Source organism: Martes martes, assembly GCF_963455335.1.
Source record: "Martes martes genome assembly, chromosome: 5".
Taxonomy (NCBI): domain Eukaryota; kingdom Metazoa; phylum Chordata; class Mammalia; order Carnivora; family Mustelidae; genus Martes; species Martes martes.
In genome coordinates this window covers 46,759,693-46,777,934 of record NC_137892.1, presented here as the reverse complement: position 1 = coordinate 46,777,934, position 18,242 = coordinate 46,759,693, and the positions used below count along the sequence as shown (strand labels likewise).

Here is an 18,242-nt window from a genome sequence, read left to right as displayed (position 1 = left end):
CTTTTAAAAATTAAAATAAAATAAAACAAAAATAAAGTCCTTTTCTATACTTCTTTCAAGAACTCAGCATAGACATGACTCAGTTAAACTTATTGGAAAAGGATATTCAGAGTTACCTATGATTTCCTATTCTTTTGAAATACTTCTGCGTGCAACTTTTACAGGTCCAGGCGTTCTTTGAAAATCAGTCAGAGGCAACCTTTCGGCTTCGCTGTGTCCAGGAGGCTCTGGAAATCATCCAGTTGAATATCCGTTGGATGGAGAAGAACCTCAAAACTCTGACATGGTGGTTGTAGCATGCACAACTGTGCCCCATTTTGTTGCCCATTCAGAGAGCTTGTTAACGTGGGCTCTGCTGCTTTTGCAAAAAGCCAAGGTGAAGTCAGAATTGCTGCCGAGTCGTTTGCAGTCTTTAGGAGTTCTAGTTCGCTCAGGGCCCGTCTGTGTTTTTCATCTGTCTTTCTCGAATTGTCTTTGGGCAGTACGTAGTTATTTATTACAAAATTATATTCACCTATATGCCAACATCTACAAAAACAGTGAGTAATTTTTCTACTTTGAAGATACACAAATGGGGGGAAACGTCTGTTTTGGTTCTGTTCTGTTTCTCAGTATCCGGAAAGTACTGACCCAGTGAAACAAGGGAAGATCTACCGTGGGAGCCGGCCTCTGCGGGTGCTGCTTTGCCAGCGTTGTTGCTGCCTAGTGATAGACGATAGATGTTCCTTGAGTGTGGTACAGAACTTAGCTTCAAAAACTATGGTAACGAAGTCTGCGAATCCTACAACTGTTAGAAAACTGATCTCAGGTGTGCAGATCTACTTTGGTTTGAGGTTTTGATTAATCTTTTATTTTCTGAAACAAAGTTTAAATAAGATCTATAGCTTCTATTTTTTTTTTCTGCAGAACAGCCAGGTGCTACAGAATTTTTAAATTTTTGTTGTTCTGAAAAGCTAAGTAACAAGGACAAGAGGTTAAATTTTCCAAATATCGAATACTTATTTTTTCATCTTTTAGGAAAATGTTTCAAACTGAGTTAGCTTTAATTATAATTATTTTATTTATGAATTCCAATATTCTCCGAATCTGTACACCTTTATCACTCCCTGCCATAGATATAGCTTGTGTTATAGAGGAATATGTCTACATGTGTGGCAAGCATTTTGTTAGTACTGTTGTCTTTTATCATGACTTTATCACTGTTACTAAAAATAAAATTAGTTTAGGTTGCTTTTGATGTTACCTGATCATAGACATTTGCTCTGTCATACTCCTGTGTAGATTTTCATGTTACATGGTAGCATATATTAGAAGCATATTTTAAAATAGGGCCTTTGAGAAATTGAACATTTTTATTTGAAGTTCACCATAGTACCTTAAAGGAATAAAGAGAATATGGGACAGGAGTAACTTGATTCAGATTTAATATGGTGGGCTTTGAATTTTTTCTACTATCAAAACAGTACTTTTCTTTAGTTGAAAAATCAGTGAGTTTTGTTTGTTTTGTTTTATTTTGTTTCTATCATGGCCAAACTAACTGATTAAAAGAAGTGGCCAAGGAAAGAAAGAAAGGGAAGATTTCTGAAATCGTATGGCATTTTCACTCCTTGTAAAGGAGAAATACTGTACTTGAATTTTTTGAGCTATGCAGACTTAATACCTAGATTGTTGAGTTTCTTTGACTCTTAGGGGAAAAGCTTTCTTCCTAATAATTTTTGCGTACTTAATATTTTGTTTGAAAACATCTTCTGTGTACATAAAAAGGGTAGATACCCATTTGTGAGCACTTAAAACACTCCAGAGAATCAATGGGAAAGGTCACCTTTTTTTAAGTTAGCAGGTATACAGTGAAAATATGTGGGATTGTGTATAAAATTATATTTTATTTTATGAAAATATTTTTATATACCAAAATTTAAAATGCTGGCAAGCTAAAAGGTAGCTTTCTTTAATCCTAGTGTGTTTTCCCCCAAGTTAGTCTTTTCTAAACATTTACCTCTGGTTCAGAGTACAAAATATTATATCCTGAGAATTGCAGAATCCTCTAAAGATGTCTTATGGAAACTGGGGTGATTGTAGGTCTTTATTCCTCTTGTGCTCAGCAGATGAATAATAGTTTAGTTGATATTGGAAGTTGTGTGTTTTTATATTTTTAGAGTGGGGAAAATACTAAACTTTTGAGGGGTTTTTTGGTTGCTGGTTTTTTACCATGTTATATTACTGAATTCCACTTTGATACAGAGTTTAAATTTTGCTACTTCTCAACATCAGTTAAGATATTTCAGTTATACCTGCCCATCTTTACATTGCTCCTATAATGTGTGTTAACTCTGCATATGGCAAATCTTATCTTGAATTATATCATTTTTCCTGAGTGTGTGTGTATGTGTGTGTGTGGGCAGAGGGTAATGTTTAAGTAAATCCTGATCAAAACATGGGCTAAAAAAAGAGCTGCCTTGTAATCCATTGCTTTCTTTGTACTCAATCTATTCATTGCCATAATGCGGGATCCCTGCTGGCTGTAGTTCTATTTGTAGGCCTCCCCTAGAGTAGCCCTCACCGCACTGTTTCCCACAAAATTCCATAATTTTTAATGTCAAGTTAACCCATCTCTATGGCACTTCCAGAAGCAACCCTTAGTCAGGAATATAAGGCTACGAAATAGGTAGAACATGTGATATAACAGGCATAACTGTAGCTTTTGAAGTTTTATGCCCCCACACTTTGGCTTGGCCATGGTGTCTCTGAGAACTCCCGTCTGTGCGCCTGTGGCTCGCCAGGCCCAGCGTGACACGGTCGGGTGTTCATGTTCGTTGCATACGGACAAGCTGCTTGAACGTAGTAGAAGACTCCCATTATGCTGGATGATTAAGAAAGGTAAAGTTGGGAATTTGGAATTGTAGAAGAAAAACTTGTGCTTTGGAGGTGAAGTAGAAATCTAAGGCATCCAAGTTCTTTTATCAGCAAGAGATCAGATACATTAAACTGCAGGTGGTGTCAGCTCCCACCCTCAGCTCCCGCCGGCCCCCATCTCATCGTTTTCTATAAATCCCTATAAGTGAAACTATGTTGCCATTGTGTGAGTGTTCCTGAACTTTCTTTCCATGCCGAGTTCCGCTTAATTCTCTTTGCCGTTCATGTTTTCATTTTATTGTACTTGAGCCTCTGTAGGAACAAAAGAGCTGTCAGAGGAGTTCTGGGTATATAGAGGCTCTGGGGCTGCGTCAGTCTCCCTGGGGACCGAACAGAGTCCTTTCTGAATACTGGAAAGTAAGAAATGAAAGTTAAGTGCTGAGTTTGTCGGATTACTGGTAGCCTGTTACTGAGTTGTATTGTAAGAGCCAATGCAAACGAAAGCACCTGGGCCCATAATGTGTGGTCGGATTGCTGAGTATTCATGTCACCCCCGTTCATCTCATGGGGCTGCAGAGAAGGCGTAGGAGTTCAGGACACGTATTATCGCCGAGGACAGCGTTTCCTGGGTGGAGTTTGCAAAATGAGATCTGAATTCCATAGGTCTGATAGAGCTCTTTTTCTCCCCTTTGCCTTTGTCATTTGGTTTGTACTGCAATGAATTCTCTTTCTAAAGAGCTTCTTCTCTCCCCACTCTGACAATTCCATTTGTACTTAAAAAAAAAACAAACAAATGTGTGTATTTTTGCTATTTTTTGCATTCTTTTCTTTTGTGCTTCATCCTCTGCACTGGCAGTAGGTCCTGAACGAGAAGTGGCTGTTCACACGTGGGATAAGTCTCCTCTCCTCCCTTTCCCTTCTCTGCATGTGCAATAGCCCATAGAGCAATGGATTGATGTCTTTGAGTGGCTTTTGGCGGGGAAAGGGGTATATACTTTTTGAATGTACTTATGTGGTTTTGATCTACTTTTATTTTCCTTCATCCTGTGTACTTTCTTCTGATAAAGAGTGAGATACTGTCCTGTGAGAATCTCTTCTGCCCTTCCCATATTGCCTGTGTGGGCAACAGCTGCCCAGTAGTTACTCGATGTTTCTTTTTTGGAAGTTGATGGTGATACTGAGGGGGATGGGGGGGAGAGCAGAGTATGTTCTTTTTAAAATCCGTGCAGAATGTTTTTGCTGCTGTTTTGTGGGTGTTATTTCATTTTGCACTTTGTTCGTCTTTCTCGTGGTTCATTTTCCTAATGAACTGTGGTGGTCCGGAAGTCTGACGGATGCCCAGGTACCGCTTCCCTTGTTGCTTGCATGGACAGTAACTAACAGATTAGTTGTAGCTGCTCTTGTTTGGATCTAGTCTTGTGGGGTGGGGGGTTGTGTATCATCCTTTCAGATGTATATCTGTGTTATGCCCCTTTCTTTATGTTTCATTTTATATATGTTCTTTTGGATGTATGCATACATATTTAGTGAAATTGAGGTTCAGAGTACGACAGATTTCCTGTTTGCCCTTTTCCTTATTGCCTTCTTGGGTGGTAGCTGATGTTTTGTTTTGTTTTGCGGGGTGGGAGAAAGTAGGGTATGTACTTATATGTAAATAGACTTCCTACTACTTGACATTACTTACTCATTTCGTACTGCGTCCTCCTGAGAGGACTTCAAAGTACGCAATGAGACGTGGAGGTCCGGATGTATGACATTCTCCTCTTGTCCCCTTCCCTTATTGCCTTAGTGGGCAATAGCTGGTAGAGTAGTTGTTGGAGTGGGGTTTGGCAGGGGCGGGGTGGGGGGGATGTGTACATGCTGTATATACCTGTTTTTACTACCAAGTTGTATTATTTCATTGGGTATCCCAACTGGAAGTCACCCAATGAACCACGGAGGTCCGGATGTATAACAATCTCCTCTTGTCCCCTTCCCTTATTGCCCGAGTGGGCAATAGCTGGTAGAGTAGTTAATTAGTTTCAGGGGTTCTTTTGTGGGTTTGGGGGTAAATACTTTAAGTGTGTGTGTGTGTGTGTGTGTGTGTGTGTGTGTGTGTTTACTTCCTTATTATATAGTGCTTCTCTTTGTACCCAGTCTTTCACTTGGACACATAGGTTCCTAAAGAACCATGGAGTTCTAATGTGTAGCAATCTCCTCTTCTTCCTTTCCTTTTTTATCTATGTAGGCAATAATTTTCAAGTAGTTTGGGTTTTTTAGAGGTCTTGGGGGTGGGAAGGGACTAAGGGCGGGATATAGACTTTTGAAAACTGTATGTACAGTGTTCGTTACTACATTGTGTTATTCCATTTTGTACCTGGTCCCTTCCTTGGACGTGGAGGTACCTAATGAGATGTGGAGGTCTGAATGTATGACAGTGTCCTCTTGTCCCCTCCCATTATTGCCTCTGTGGGCAATAGTTTTAGAGTAGTTCTAGATTAGTTTTTTTACTCTACCCCTCCCTCCTCAGAGAGGGTGGGGATATGTACTTTTTAAAATGTATATAAATATTTTTGTTCCTTTTTTCTGTTACTACATCTTGTGCCTAGCTCTTTCCATGGATATTTAGGTACATGATGAAAATTAAGGTTCATTCTATGAAAAAAATCTCCTCTTCTCCCCTTCCCTTATTGCCTGTCCAGGCAATGACTAGCAGCATAGTTGTTTAGAGGTTTTTTTTGGCAGGGTGGTGGGGGCATTTCTGGGTTTACATTTTTAAAGATATATATATACGTCTGCTGTGGTGGTGGTAGTTGTTGTTTTGGTCTTTTACTTTGAACTGATTTTTTTTGGACTTGTAGATAGGCAGTGTAGTGCAGAGGCCCAAATCCAGAGGTGTGATAAACCTGTTCTCTCTTCCCTTACAGCCTGTGCACAACTGTATGAGGATACTGAAGGACTTGGTGTTTGTTTTTTGTGTTTGAAGTTCTTAATGGGGAATGGGCTTATTAGGTAGGATAGGTGGTTTTTTAAATGTATATAAATGTTTCTGCTTCTTTTTGGTGTTTACTTCATTTTGAATCTAGTCCTTTGCATGACGATTTAGGTACTTACCGAAAGTTGAGATTGATTCTATGAAAAATCTCCCCTACTCCCCTTCCCTCATTGCCTGGCTGGCAGTGGTAGAAGAATAGATGTTTAGTTTCTTTTTTTGGAGGGGTGGGCGTGGGTGTAGTCTGAGTGAGAGAGAGAGAGAGAGACAGAGACAGAGTGTGTGTGTGTGTGTGTGTGTGTGTGTGTGTAAAAATTTTTTTAATGTATATAAATGTTTGCTACGTTTTGTGTGTTATTTCACTTAGTACTCAGTCCTTTGTGGGACTTGTAGTTACATAATGAAACATGGAGGTCCATACGTATGATAAATCTCCTCTGCGTCCCTTCCCTCACTGCCTGCATGGGCAATAGTTTTATAATTTGGGGTGATTTTTTTAAGGGGGAGAGATGATTTGGGTGGGTTATGGGAGGGGAAAAGGACAGGATATGAACTTTTAAAAACTGTATATAAATGTTTTCCTATTATTGATTTTGTACCTAGTCTTAGTGTGATGTATAGGTACAAGATGAAAATTGAGGATCAGTGTATGACAAATCTCCCCTTCTCCCCTTTCCCTTATTGCCTGTGTTGGCAATAGTGAGTAGAATAGTTGTGTGTTGTTTATTTACTTGGTTTTTTGGGAGGGGTTATATTTTTGGCAGGGGAATATTCTTAACACATATGAAGATGGGTGGGGTTTTTTTTTTTTGTTTCATTTTGTATTTAGTTCTTTGCATGGCTATCTCTCTTGGGACCTAGTGAAAATTCAGTTTCATAAATTGACAGATCGCTTCTTCCTTTCCCACATATTTCCTCATTTAGCAGTGCCAAGTATAGTTGTTGTTTTGTGGTTATTTTGTTTTATTCTCTAGGATATATGCCTTTAAAAATGTAAGTGTATAGAAGCACATATCTAATTGCTTTTTTTTTCATTATTTTTCATTAATACATAGTCCCTTTCCAGGTTGTGCATGGATCTAAGAAAAAAAATCAAGTCCCACCAAATCCCTGCCCTCTGACTTAAAAGGCATGGGGTGGTGTAACTCATGGCAACAGGTATAAGTTGGGAGAAGACACTTGTCTGTGGTTAACTTAGGATAGCTAATCAGATTCAGCATTTCTTGTGCTGATTCAAAGTGAAGGAAATGGTGAGAAGGAACCTGTACTTTGGAGAGTTCAGAAAACCAAGAAGATAATACTAAGTAAAAAAACCAAGAAGATAATACCTAGTAAAAAGTAGGTTTAAAGGTCTTTGCTGATTAATCTTTCAGTAATAACAGTGCTGCCTAGAACTTGTGTGAAGACCCTTGAGAGTAGCTTCTTTTGGGGGCCTGGAATTCTGACTTATATATAGAAGTATCCCGTAGTTCCATCGATAGCATGTTCTTATGTAACCGAAAGAACTTATTTTGATTTTTGGAATGAATGTTTTGAGTTATTGCCACGGTTCTAGTGAATAACCACATGGGCCCCAAAGTAAATCATTCCAGAACGAATTGGGGGACAGGCCCTCCTTCAGCGCCCATCTATGGTAGGGCAAGTTGGCCCTTTACTACCCAGAGCTCTTCTGTGTGGCTGCTTCTCTCTCCTCAGTTCTCCATTAGCTGGACCATTCCTGTTTTGTTTTTTCTCTTTGTCTTCAGCGCCTGCGGTATTAGATGTTACCCTCATGTACGCTTAAAAATGTAAGCCCGTGTTGCCTCATCAGCTGTATGTTTTTGCATGCATTTCATACATCCAGACTTGGTGTGTTCACTTTCAGCATTCTTGAGTTGTACTGACTCTTCACCCACCACATGGTAAATGTTAGGACTCCACGTTTGTCTGCATCAAAGAAAATGCATGTGTGAAGTCCCTCACTCCCTCTCTGCCTCTCTTCCTTCCTTGCTTGCTTTTTTTCTTCAAGCTTCTGAGCAATCTTTGTTTGTTCTGCAGTTTATAATGAATATAATGCTGAAGATTTGCCATATTATTTTATTATATATATTTTTTAGAAATGTTGATAGGACTCCTAGAACATTTGCAAAAAGATACCATTTACTATATCAAACTCTCAGGTTCTAGTGTTCAAAAATTAGCCTATACTTTGCTGTTATTTATACCTGCTGCTGTAGAAAAAATAAGAGTTTGTTCATGACACATGTAACTTTGATCATAAATAAGCAAGAAAGGGGCACCTTTTTGGAATTAGTCATGGTAGTCATTAGTGATATTTCTGAACAGTTCTTAATTTGAAATTCTTCAAAGAAGTAAAGGTCATGGCTTAGCTGAATGAAATGCTCCAGAAGTTGCACTGTATAAACCATCAGTACATAATACACTTGTGTGTGTATGTGTGTGTGTGTGTGTGCATACAGATATATATATATATATATAGAATTGTAGCATAATTGGAGCATTTGCATTAATCAGCAAACTCACACTGAGACAAAACTTAGTCTTATAGCCGTCTTGATTAAAGCCAAGTGTTCCATGTTGCTATGAAGAGTAGTCTCTTTCAAACACTTTGAAAAGTAATTACTTGGAAACTTGTAAAAGTATTACATTTTTGTATTTAAACACCTAAATGGATCTCCAGTTCTTTGAATCTGAGCTTGTGGGTGGAATTCTAAATTTGTATCATAATCTGTCTTTTGTGGAATATTTTGAAAACAGTATGTATAATATAATATATATGCAAATTGTGTTGTGTCACTTGTAAAGGGAAAAGGCTTATTTTTCTTTATATTTCTGATAACTTGTTTTGCATATGACCAGCACTGACTGAAAGGCATGTGTAATTGCAAACACTGTTGCTTTTTTTTTTTTTTTTTTTTGTGAAATGAAAATAAAAGTATTTAAATATAAATGTTGTGTGGCCTATTTGGATTAAAAAAAAAAATTAGGTATGTAAAATGGTGCATCGTCTCAGATTACATGCTCTACCAGGATAGTGACCATACTCATTGTGTTGCATGATTTGGTTTCTACCCCACTAGGAACTCAGTATTTCTACTGCCTGTAACTCAAGGTTTCTCAAAGTCACACTATTGATATTTGGGCCTGTCCTGTGCTTTCTCTGACGACTAGTAGCATCCTCAGCCTCTAATGTAAATAGCAAATACAAGTTAATGGCAACTCCAGTGTGACAATGAAAAATGCCTCTAGACATTGCCAAATTTTTCCTGTGATGCAGTGGGGATTAAAACTTTCAGTGGATGCTTGGAGCAGGGGGCTCAGTAACAGTTACAGGAGCTCTTTCTAGGGCAATGATTTACTTTTTAGACTGAACTGCTTCTTATGAATGCTCAGTACCAGTTGATACAGTAATAGTTAAGTACCTTACTCCGTATGAGATGTGTAATGACTTATGCCAGTGAAACCAAAGATCACTCACTATCTAAATTTGAAGGTGAAAGGACACTGAATGTTACCAAGGGGAAAACACCCCCCCCTTGCTGTGATTCACACATAATTGGAGCGGGGGTGCACAGCTTTCAAGGGAGATGGTGAGTTTTGTTTTTTTTTAAGTTAAAACTATTTATTTATTTATTTATTTATTTATTTATTTTCATTAAACATTCCTGGTCAGGTCGACTAAGAGTTTCTCTATTCTAACCCACCATGAGTGGTCTTGAGGGACAATTAATAACTTCTTAGGCTTCCAGATGGGGTAACTAGAACCAATATTCTCTTACAAGTAATTGTTAAGGCTTAAAGTTGGGCATTTTAGGGCAAATACAGTGTCTCGTCATCCCCTTACCCAAAACCTTGTTTCTTGGGACACAAAACTATCTTGAATCTATACCTTTTAAGAATCTCTTATGATATATATTGGAGAATCAACAAAGTGAAGGCAACCTACTGAATGAGGAAGATACTTGCAAATGATCTGATAAGAGGTTACTATCCAAAATATATAAATGACTTATACCACTCAACACTAGAAAACCAAATAATCTCATTATTATGGGCAGAAGACCTGAATAGACATTTTTCAAAAGAAGACAATATGCATGGCCAGCAGACACATGAAAAGATGATCAGCAGCACTCATTGTCAGAGCAATGCAAATGAAAACCACGATGATAAGTCACCTGGCATCTGTCAGGATGGCTAATATCAAGAAAACAGGAGATTTCAAGTGTCAACAGGGATATGGAGAAAAAGGAGCCCTCACGCACTGTTGGTGGGAATGTAAACTGATGCAGCCACTTTGGAAAATGGTATGGAGGATCCTCACAAAATTAGACAGACTTACCATATGATCCAGTAATTTTACTACGGGCCATTTATCCAAAGGAAAAAAAAAATAACCCCACTACTTTGAAAAGCTATATGCACCCCTATGTTTATTGCAGCATTATTTACAATAGCCAAGACATGGAAGGAATCTAAGTATCCCATTGGTAGATGAATGGATTTTATATATATGTATATATACATAATGGAACATTATTCAGACATAAAAAAGAATAAGATCTTGCCATTTGCAACAACATGATGAATTGGAGGTTATTATGCTAAGCAAAATGAGACTGCAAAATACCATATGATTTTGCTCATATGTGGAATCTAAAAACAAAGCAGAAAGAAACCCATAAATACAGAGAACAAACTGATGATTGCCAGAGTGGTGAGGGGTACGGGGATGGGCAAAACGGGCGAAGGGGCATGGGAGGTACAGGCTTCCAGTTAGGGAATGAGTAAGTCACTGGAATGAAAGGCACAGTGTGGGGAATATGGTAAATGGTATTGTAACAGTGTTGTATGGAGACAGATGGCAGCTGTCCTTGTGGGGAGCTAAACGAAGAGCTGTTGAGTCATGTTGTACATCTGAAACTAATGTAGCATTGTGTTGTCAACTATACTTTAACTAATAATCATAATATGCTAGAAAAATGTTCTTAGGAGTTGGGGAGATTTTGATCGAAAGCTACTGGTTACAGTTTTTATACTTTTGAATAAAAAAGTATTGATATCTGCAAAAACAGTTGAACTAAAACCCTTTATAAATGTAGAGAAGAGCACTTTGATTTCAATGGACTTTTTGATGAGAGTAATAGAACTTTAGTTTTTAAAGTCATTTTTTAGGATTCATGGCATAGAAGAGTTTGATTCGGTTATATTTTTCTTTTTGCTTTACTTCAATTCTTACTGTAAAGCCCTACCTGCCCCCCACACCCACTGCAGCACACACACGCACGTGCACACACACGCACAAGCATCCAGGGCTTCCTAAAACTTGTGTGTGAGGTGAACAGTTGACTTACATGCTCCACAGGCGTGTTATTACCAGAGAGCAAAAACATACTTTTAAATCATCATTATCACCCACCTCCACTAATTAGCAATATGTTTCCAGTGCTTTCTGCTTGGTCTTCCTTTTTATTACCTTTCTTAGGGATAGTCATCCAGTCAGTTACGTGATTGTGATTTCTGTTGTTGGCTGAACCGAATTAGAATCAGGACCTTTGCTTATATGTATAATAACTTTTTCCCCCTAATATCCCACTTATTTTTTTGAAGGAAGAACATAATGTAATTAACATAATAAAATGATCCAAAAAATGGATTAGAGTAGATGATGTTGCTGAAGGGGCAGACAGGAAGCCACGTCAGCTTAGGAAAGGCTACTTAGCTGACCCAGGTGTTGCTTATTCACAGGTTGTTTGTCTAGAAGCAGGTGTGGCTAGCTGCGAGCCCTTCGGTTTGGTGTCTGCTGCCATCACCCTTCTCTGTGAATGTAGGGAGTGCCGGGTGCTTCGAGCAGGCTGGTGCACTGGCTGCCCGAGGCGTGTAGTGGCTGCTTCTATCTTCATACCTCACCTCCCAGCACTTTGTGATTTTTTAATTGAAGCTGAACTCTTGGAGTATCACTATTATGACATAGTAGCAAAAGGTAATGATTCCTAGAAATTTAAAATATTTGAAAGGCCATGGAACATAGACTAGCATCGATCAGGACTGGAATCGATTCCCAGTTCAGTCATTTGCCACTTGTTACTTAATTCCTATAAGCCTCAGTTTCCTCCAGTAATGAAACAGGGATACTACCTACCTTATGAGGTTGTTCACCTCACAATAAATAAAATATCTGTAAATTACCTAGCACAACGCCTATAAATACCACAGTGAGATAGTAAATGTCAACTGCTATTGATAAAACTTTTTGCTGCTTTCTGGGGTACACAGATGTTAATATCCTCAGTTCCAGATGGAAATGAGGTTTTGTTTTTTTTTTTTAATTGAATAGGTTATATAACTTGCCAGTTAGGAAATTAGAGAAATAGTGCTCACTTTGGCAGCACATATACTAAAAAAAAAAAAAAAAAAAAAGGGAAATTAGAGAAATAATTTTGGTCTAATCCTCTTTGTAAATGTAAGCCATAAATATGCAGATTTGAGAATAATTATAGTATATTAGAAAAAGCATGAAGTTATGTAGGTTTCACAACTGAAATAATGTCCTGTCACCGAATTTGGTTAATTATAAATACGTATGAAATAAAATCCTGATTATTGACTAATCTGCAATAATGGTAATAATACCTACTTTGTAGGAATAACATCAGGCAGGCACAGGTATATGGGAAATAAATCTGGTACTTTGTAGGTACTCAGTAAATACTCTTTTTTTCCTTTCAGTGGTTTATTTGCCTTAAATATGCAAAAGAATTAAGCATACACAAGTCTTAGTTCTAGCCAGAAAATCTATGTACAACTTAGCGTGTGGAGAGAAATTGGCCAAATGTGTTAAGATCTCTCTTCATGGGATGCCCGGGTGGCTCAGTCATTAAGCCTCTGCCCTCAGTTCAGGTAATGATCTCAGGGTCCTGGGATCAAGTCCCACACCGGGCTCTATGCTCAGCGGGGAGCCTGCTTCGTCCTCTCTCTCTGCCTGCTGCTCTGCCTACTTGTGTTCTCTCTCTTTCTCTCTCTGTCAAATAAGTAAATAAAATCTTAAAAAAAAAAAAATATCTCTTCGTGCTAGAGAAAACCTCCCATATGACATAGTCTAATTCCCTCCTTTTACTGATAAAGTAAGGGCACCAGAGGCTATGCCTTAGCGAAGACCCCAGAATATAACATTATATGTTGAATTTGTATATGTGTTTGTATTAGAAAAAGTTTGTGTTGCCTTTGACACAAATTACGTGCATTGGCCTGCAGGGTACCATTTCCTTGGAAACAAGAGTAGTAGAATTCAGTATTGAAAGAGGTGTTTGATTATTTTAATGTAGAGTGTGGAGCTAAAAACTACCCTAGTATTTTAACCTTTAAACTCAACAATGTGGGGACGCCTGGGTGGCTCAGTCGATTAAGCGTCTGCCTTTGGCTCAGGTCATGATCCCAGGATTCTGGGATCGAGCCCACATCAGGCTCCCTGCTCAGTGGGGAGCCTGCTTCTCCCTTTGCCTCTCCCCCTGCTTGTGTTCTCTCTCTCTGTCAAATAAATAAATAAAATCTTTAAAAAAACAAATAAACTCAACAACATGAACAATCTACTACAATCTCCAAAGCGTTGGTACACAGATGTTAACATCCGTATACTTCATCCACATAACCTTTTGTGCATGTTTGAAGTAAGTGGGTTTCAATGAAGTGAGCTTTCTCGGGTGGGAGATGCTAATGGCAGGGAGGTTCAGACAGACCTCTGTCACCCCCATGGGAGACACCAGGGAGGAGAGAGCGGTGGTTAACCATGGTGAGGGGCCATCGCCGTCATGGGTGATGAACTGGATGGAAGGAACATAGATATCAGCTTCACCAACTGCAGGTAGAAGATGAGGAAGTTCACAGGAAGTTTACAGTCATGGGAAAAGACACAGTATTAACATGTAATTTTAGAATCGTTTTCACATATTTAATCTTTATTGAGAGTTGGGGGGCATAATGGATGTCAGTTGACCTTCCTCTGCCCTGCATCTATGCCCATTGTCTCTTTTCTGTCCTGAGCAAACCTGAACTTAGAGCCTGGTGCCTCTTACAGTTCCCACAAACCCACTGCAGCCAAAGCATTACCGAGCATTGCAAATTTTCCCCAGGATTACATAGGGGAGAATCTCTCTCATGCCACAACAAACGGCTTCATCCTCACTTAGTATTTCTCTTCTCCAGAGCCCCTCCCTCACCTTGTTGTTTCTGTGGGATCTTTTCACTCACTGTACTCCACCAAAGTGGGCACACACATGGACACCGGGATGCGCAAACACACACACGCCTCACTGACTGCTCATTCGTACTCCTAGACATCTCCTTGAACTTGAAATGTCTCTCTTCTGTGGCACTGCACATCAGCAGCCACACCCAGATGCACACGGCCAAGTGCATCAGGAGCTCGGGGCAGCTAACAGCCTGCAGTGAGCAGTTGGCCTGGTGATTTAGAGGACCCCTCTGTGGCCTTTTGCTATTTATTTTGCTATACTCCTTCTAATCTTACTCCCAGCACCTTATCAACTATGTTTCAAACAAGCACATTGTTCTCATAAAAGGAAACTTTATCCACCTCATTTGATTGGCAACCAATTTTTTCCTGTTTTTTTCTAGGTTAATATGAGAATGAGCTTATAATATCTGAGCACATCCTGACTCTGGGTGAGAGAAAGCAGCCCTAAATTGAACTGGTAGAAGATGGAAACCAGGCCATCGTTTTCAAAGTTTTTCATGGCTCATTCATTCAATAAATATTTGTAATCATCTACTCTGCACCAGGCCTTGTGAGAGGTGGGTACGTGAGGCTCGGCTCTAATGTGAACAGCTGGCTCCAGCTGGGAGAATGCCACCTGGGTTTTATAAACACTGCCTGCGCGGTGGGTGGTAAACCGGCGAGGGCGTTTGGGTTCCTGAGGAACAGAAGTGAAGGGCGTCCCGTGGGAGGTTCTAACTCTGAGGCCCGGAGTGCTTGCAACCACCCCAGTAACAGCACCGCCCTGAGTGGGGCGGGGCTGGGCGGACCCTCGTGTCCTTCACCAGAATTCCCCTCTGCTCATTTGGGTGTGCAGCACCAGGGAAAAATGGAGGCCTCACCTCAGGGACTGCATTAAGTGGCCACATTTAATGCCTTGTGTCACTGACTGGGAACCAAAGGCACTTTGGCTGGGCTCTGAGTGACCACGCAGGTATTCATTCCTGAGGGTGTTCCAAGTGAATGACAAGAGGCTGGAAGTTAATTGCCTGTTGCAGTTTTACTCCAGGTTCTCCCCAAGTTGTAATTAGCCATAAATAAGCTTGGCTCACCTCAACCCAAGTTGTAAGAGTGCTTTCTTGTCTGAGTTGCTCCATGTAGCCAAGCAAGAGTAAGAAGAGTGTTTTAAGGTAGACTCATAAATCAGGGAGTCTTGATTTACACCAAAGTTCAATAAAAGGTAGAGGGCTTGCCTGTCGTGGAAAAACCAATAGGTGACGTCCCAGAGTATGATGAGTTAAATGAGCCATATGGGAACCACACTGCTTGTCTGAGAGGCTTCTAGAGGATAGGCACTGTGCCTCCTTTATCTCAGTGACTGCCCCTGAGCCTCAGCAAGGAAGCTTGATCTCTCCAAGGTCCCTGCTTTAAATTAACAGCAGTCTGCAGAAACCTTTTAGAATGTGCTTGGGATACATCAGCAGCAGCCAGTGGATTAAATAAAAAACAAAAAACAAAAACCTCTGATGGCTTCTGTCCTTGCCAGTGCTCACCGGGAATGACCAAGAGCAGGTGGGAAGACTTGTTTGTCCTGAGATGGCTGAGGGCCATACAGTCCATGCAAAAGGAATCCCAGACTCATATAATGACTAGGGAAATTTGAGTGAAATGGAAGGAATCCTGAAAATGTGCTCCTGTGAGAGGACACTAAAGAAAACATGTCTGTGAAGACTGGACAAAAACAGAAGCACTTCTCTCTAGTTTGAAAGAGATGGCTAGCCAGCTCTAATGGACATCCCATACCTTCCTGCAAAGTGGCTGGAGCTATGATCTGACTTAGGCAGCCCAGAAATCTCCAATGACCAAGAAATGAGTTGAGCTGCCCTAAGCAGGACTTGCTGCAGCAGGAGACTGAGAAGGTGGTGTTTTCCAGGACAGCCAGATCCCATCTAGGAGGACTCAGGCCATGGCCTTGGATGGAGGTTACCACCTCCCAGAGGTGGGAATGTGCTGGCAGGTCCCTGCAGGCAAGGGATCTTCTCTAGGATCTGTGACATAAAGGTTTCCGAGGGTTAGGCAAGAAGAGCATGGTCCTCAGAGCTGTTCCTTGGTTACCTTGCAGATGGTTGTCCCGAGTTAGCCCAGGAACATGTGCGATCCGTACGGAGGCCAAAGTACTGACTATTTGCCATGAAATGTGCTTCCAAAGGGCATCACACTGAGTGTACAGAAGAGAAAGGCAGCTCGGGGTCCTCAGCCTCCAGCTGCTCCAAGCAAATGTCCTCTTTCACTTGTTACCAGGCCAGCTCTCCAAATAGTTGGTAGAAAAACACAGAAGATACATTGAGACCAGACTAATAGGAAGGTTGGGTATTGCAGGTATTGGGCCCTGGACTTGGGGAAGGCAGTCTGGCAAACATGACCTTGTGACTTCTGTGGCTCCACTATCCACAAGGGTTTGTTCAAGGTGATGATGCTTTGAGGCAGGTGATTCATGATTTGGAATTCCAAGCTTACTGATGCACAATATACACTAACAGTCCACTTTTGCAGACTTGCCTAGGAGACTAAGAAGCATCCCTGGAGCCGGGAAGCCTCTCCCTTGTTTCATGAAGACCAGCCAATGGCTGGGGAGGTGGCCGAGAGAAGCAGGTAGATTAAGGCTTTTAACCTCTGAGGTGTATAGTGGTACTTATTTCCTCGTATCCTTCTATATCATTTGTGTCTCCTTTCCTATTATGGATAAGAAATCATTTCTGGCCCAAGCAAAGTAGTAGAAGCAGAAGATATCACAAGAAAAGAAAACTACAAATCAACATTCTTTATAAATATAGATGCAAAAATCAACTAAAGACACAAAATGAATCCAACAATATATATAAAGGATTACTCACCATGGCCAAATGAGATTTAGTCCAGGAATGCAAGGCTGGTTTGATACCCAAAAATTAGTTTAGCCCATCATATCAGTAACACATCATAGAATAAAACATCAAATGACATGACCATCTCACCAGATGCAGAAACACTGGACAAAAACCAATGTACTTTCATGAAAAAACATACAATGAAGTTGGAATAGAGGAGAACTTCTTCAACCTGCTAATGGGTATCTGTGAATAACAATTGCTAATATCACATTTAATGGTAAAAGATTGAAAGATCTTCTCCAAGATCACGAACAAGATGATGAGACCAACTTTCACTACTTCTATGCAACATCATATTGGAGGTTCTAGCCAGAGCAATTTGGCAAAAAAACAAAATACAACAGCAATAACAACAAAAACCTAATAATAAAAGGCATCTTGATTAGGCAGGAATAAGTAAAACAATCTCTATTTGTAGATGGCATGATCTTACACATAGAAAACCCTAAAGTATAAAATATATATATATATATGAGAGCTAAGAAATGAGCATATAAGATTACAGAAGACAAGATCAATGTACAAGTCAGTTGTGTCTCTAAACACTAACAATGTATAAACAAAAAATGATATTAAGATATCAATTCCATGTATTATAGCACCCCCCAAAATTAAAAGACTTAGGAATAAATTTAACCAAAGAAGTTCAAGATATGTATGCTCTAAACTATAAAACATTGCTTAAAGAAATTAAAGAAGATCTTAATAAATAGAAAGATCCCATGTTCATGGGATCACTGGAACACCTTGTATTGTTAAGAAGTCAGTACTCCTCAAACTTATTTAGAGATTCAACACAATTTCTATCAGAATCCCAGCTGGCTTCTTTGTAGGAGCTGATGACCACATCCTAAAATTCCATGAAAACTCAAGGAACTCAGAATAGCCAAAACAATGTTGAAAGGAGAACAAAGTTGGAGGACTCACACTACACAATTTCACAACCTACTATATACTACAACAGTCAAGTCAGGTATGGTAGAGCCATAAGAACAGACATACAGATCAATGGAATAGAATTGAAAGTCCAGAAATAAACCCATACAGCTATGGACAATTGATTTTTTTTTTATTTAAAGATTTATTTTTTAAAGTAATCTCTACACTTATTGTGGGGCTCAAACTCAGAACCCTGAGATCAAGAATTGCATGTCCCAGAGACTGAGGCAATCAGGATCCCATGGTTAATTGATTTTTGACAAGGGTGCCAAAATAATACAATGGGGAAAAAAACAATCTCTTCAACAAATGGTGCTGGAACAGCTAGATATCAACATAT

The 18,242-nt window shown here is 39.7% G+C and overlaps 1 protein-coding gene across 1 annotated transcript in view; it reads left to right on the top strand.

Annotated features, from left to right (window-relative positions):
* LNPEP (leucyl and cystinyl aminopeptidase) overlaps nt 1-1,560 on the top strand; it is a 96,358-nt gene extending 94,798 nt beyond the window's left edge. Inside the window, exon 18 of the mRNA XM_080805014.1 lies at nt 165-1,560. Coding sequence (XP_080661140.1) covers nt 165-296 — 132 coding nt within the window. The 3' untranslated portion in view covers nt 297-1,560. The remainder of the gene's footprint in view (nt 1-164) is intronic.
* The last annotated feature ends 16,682 nt before the right edge of the window (nt 1,561-18,242 follow it).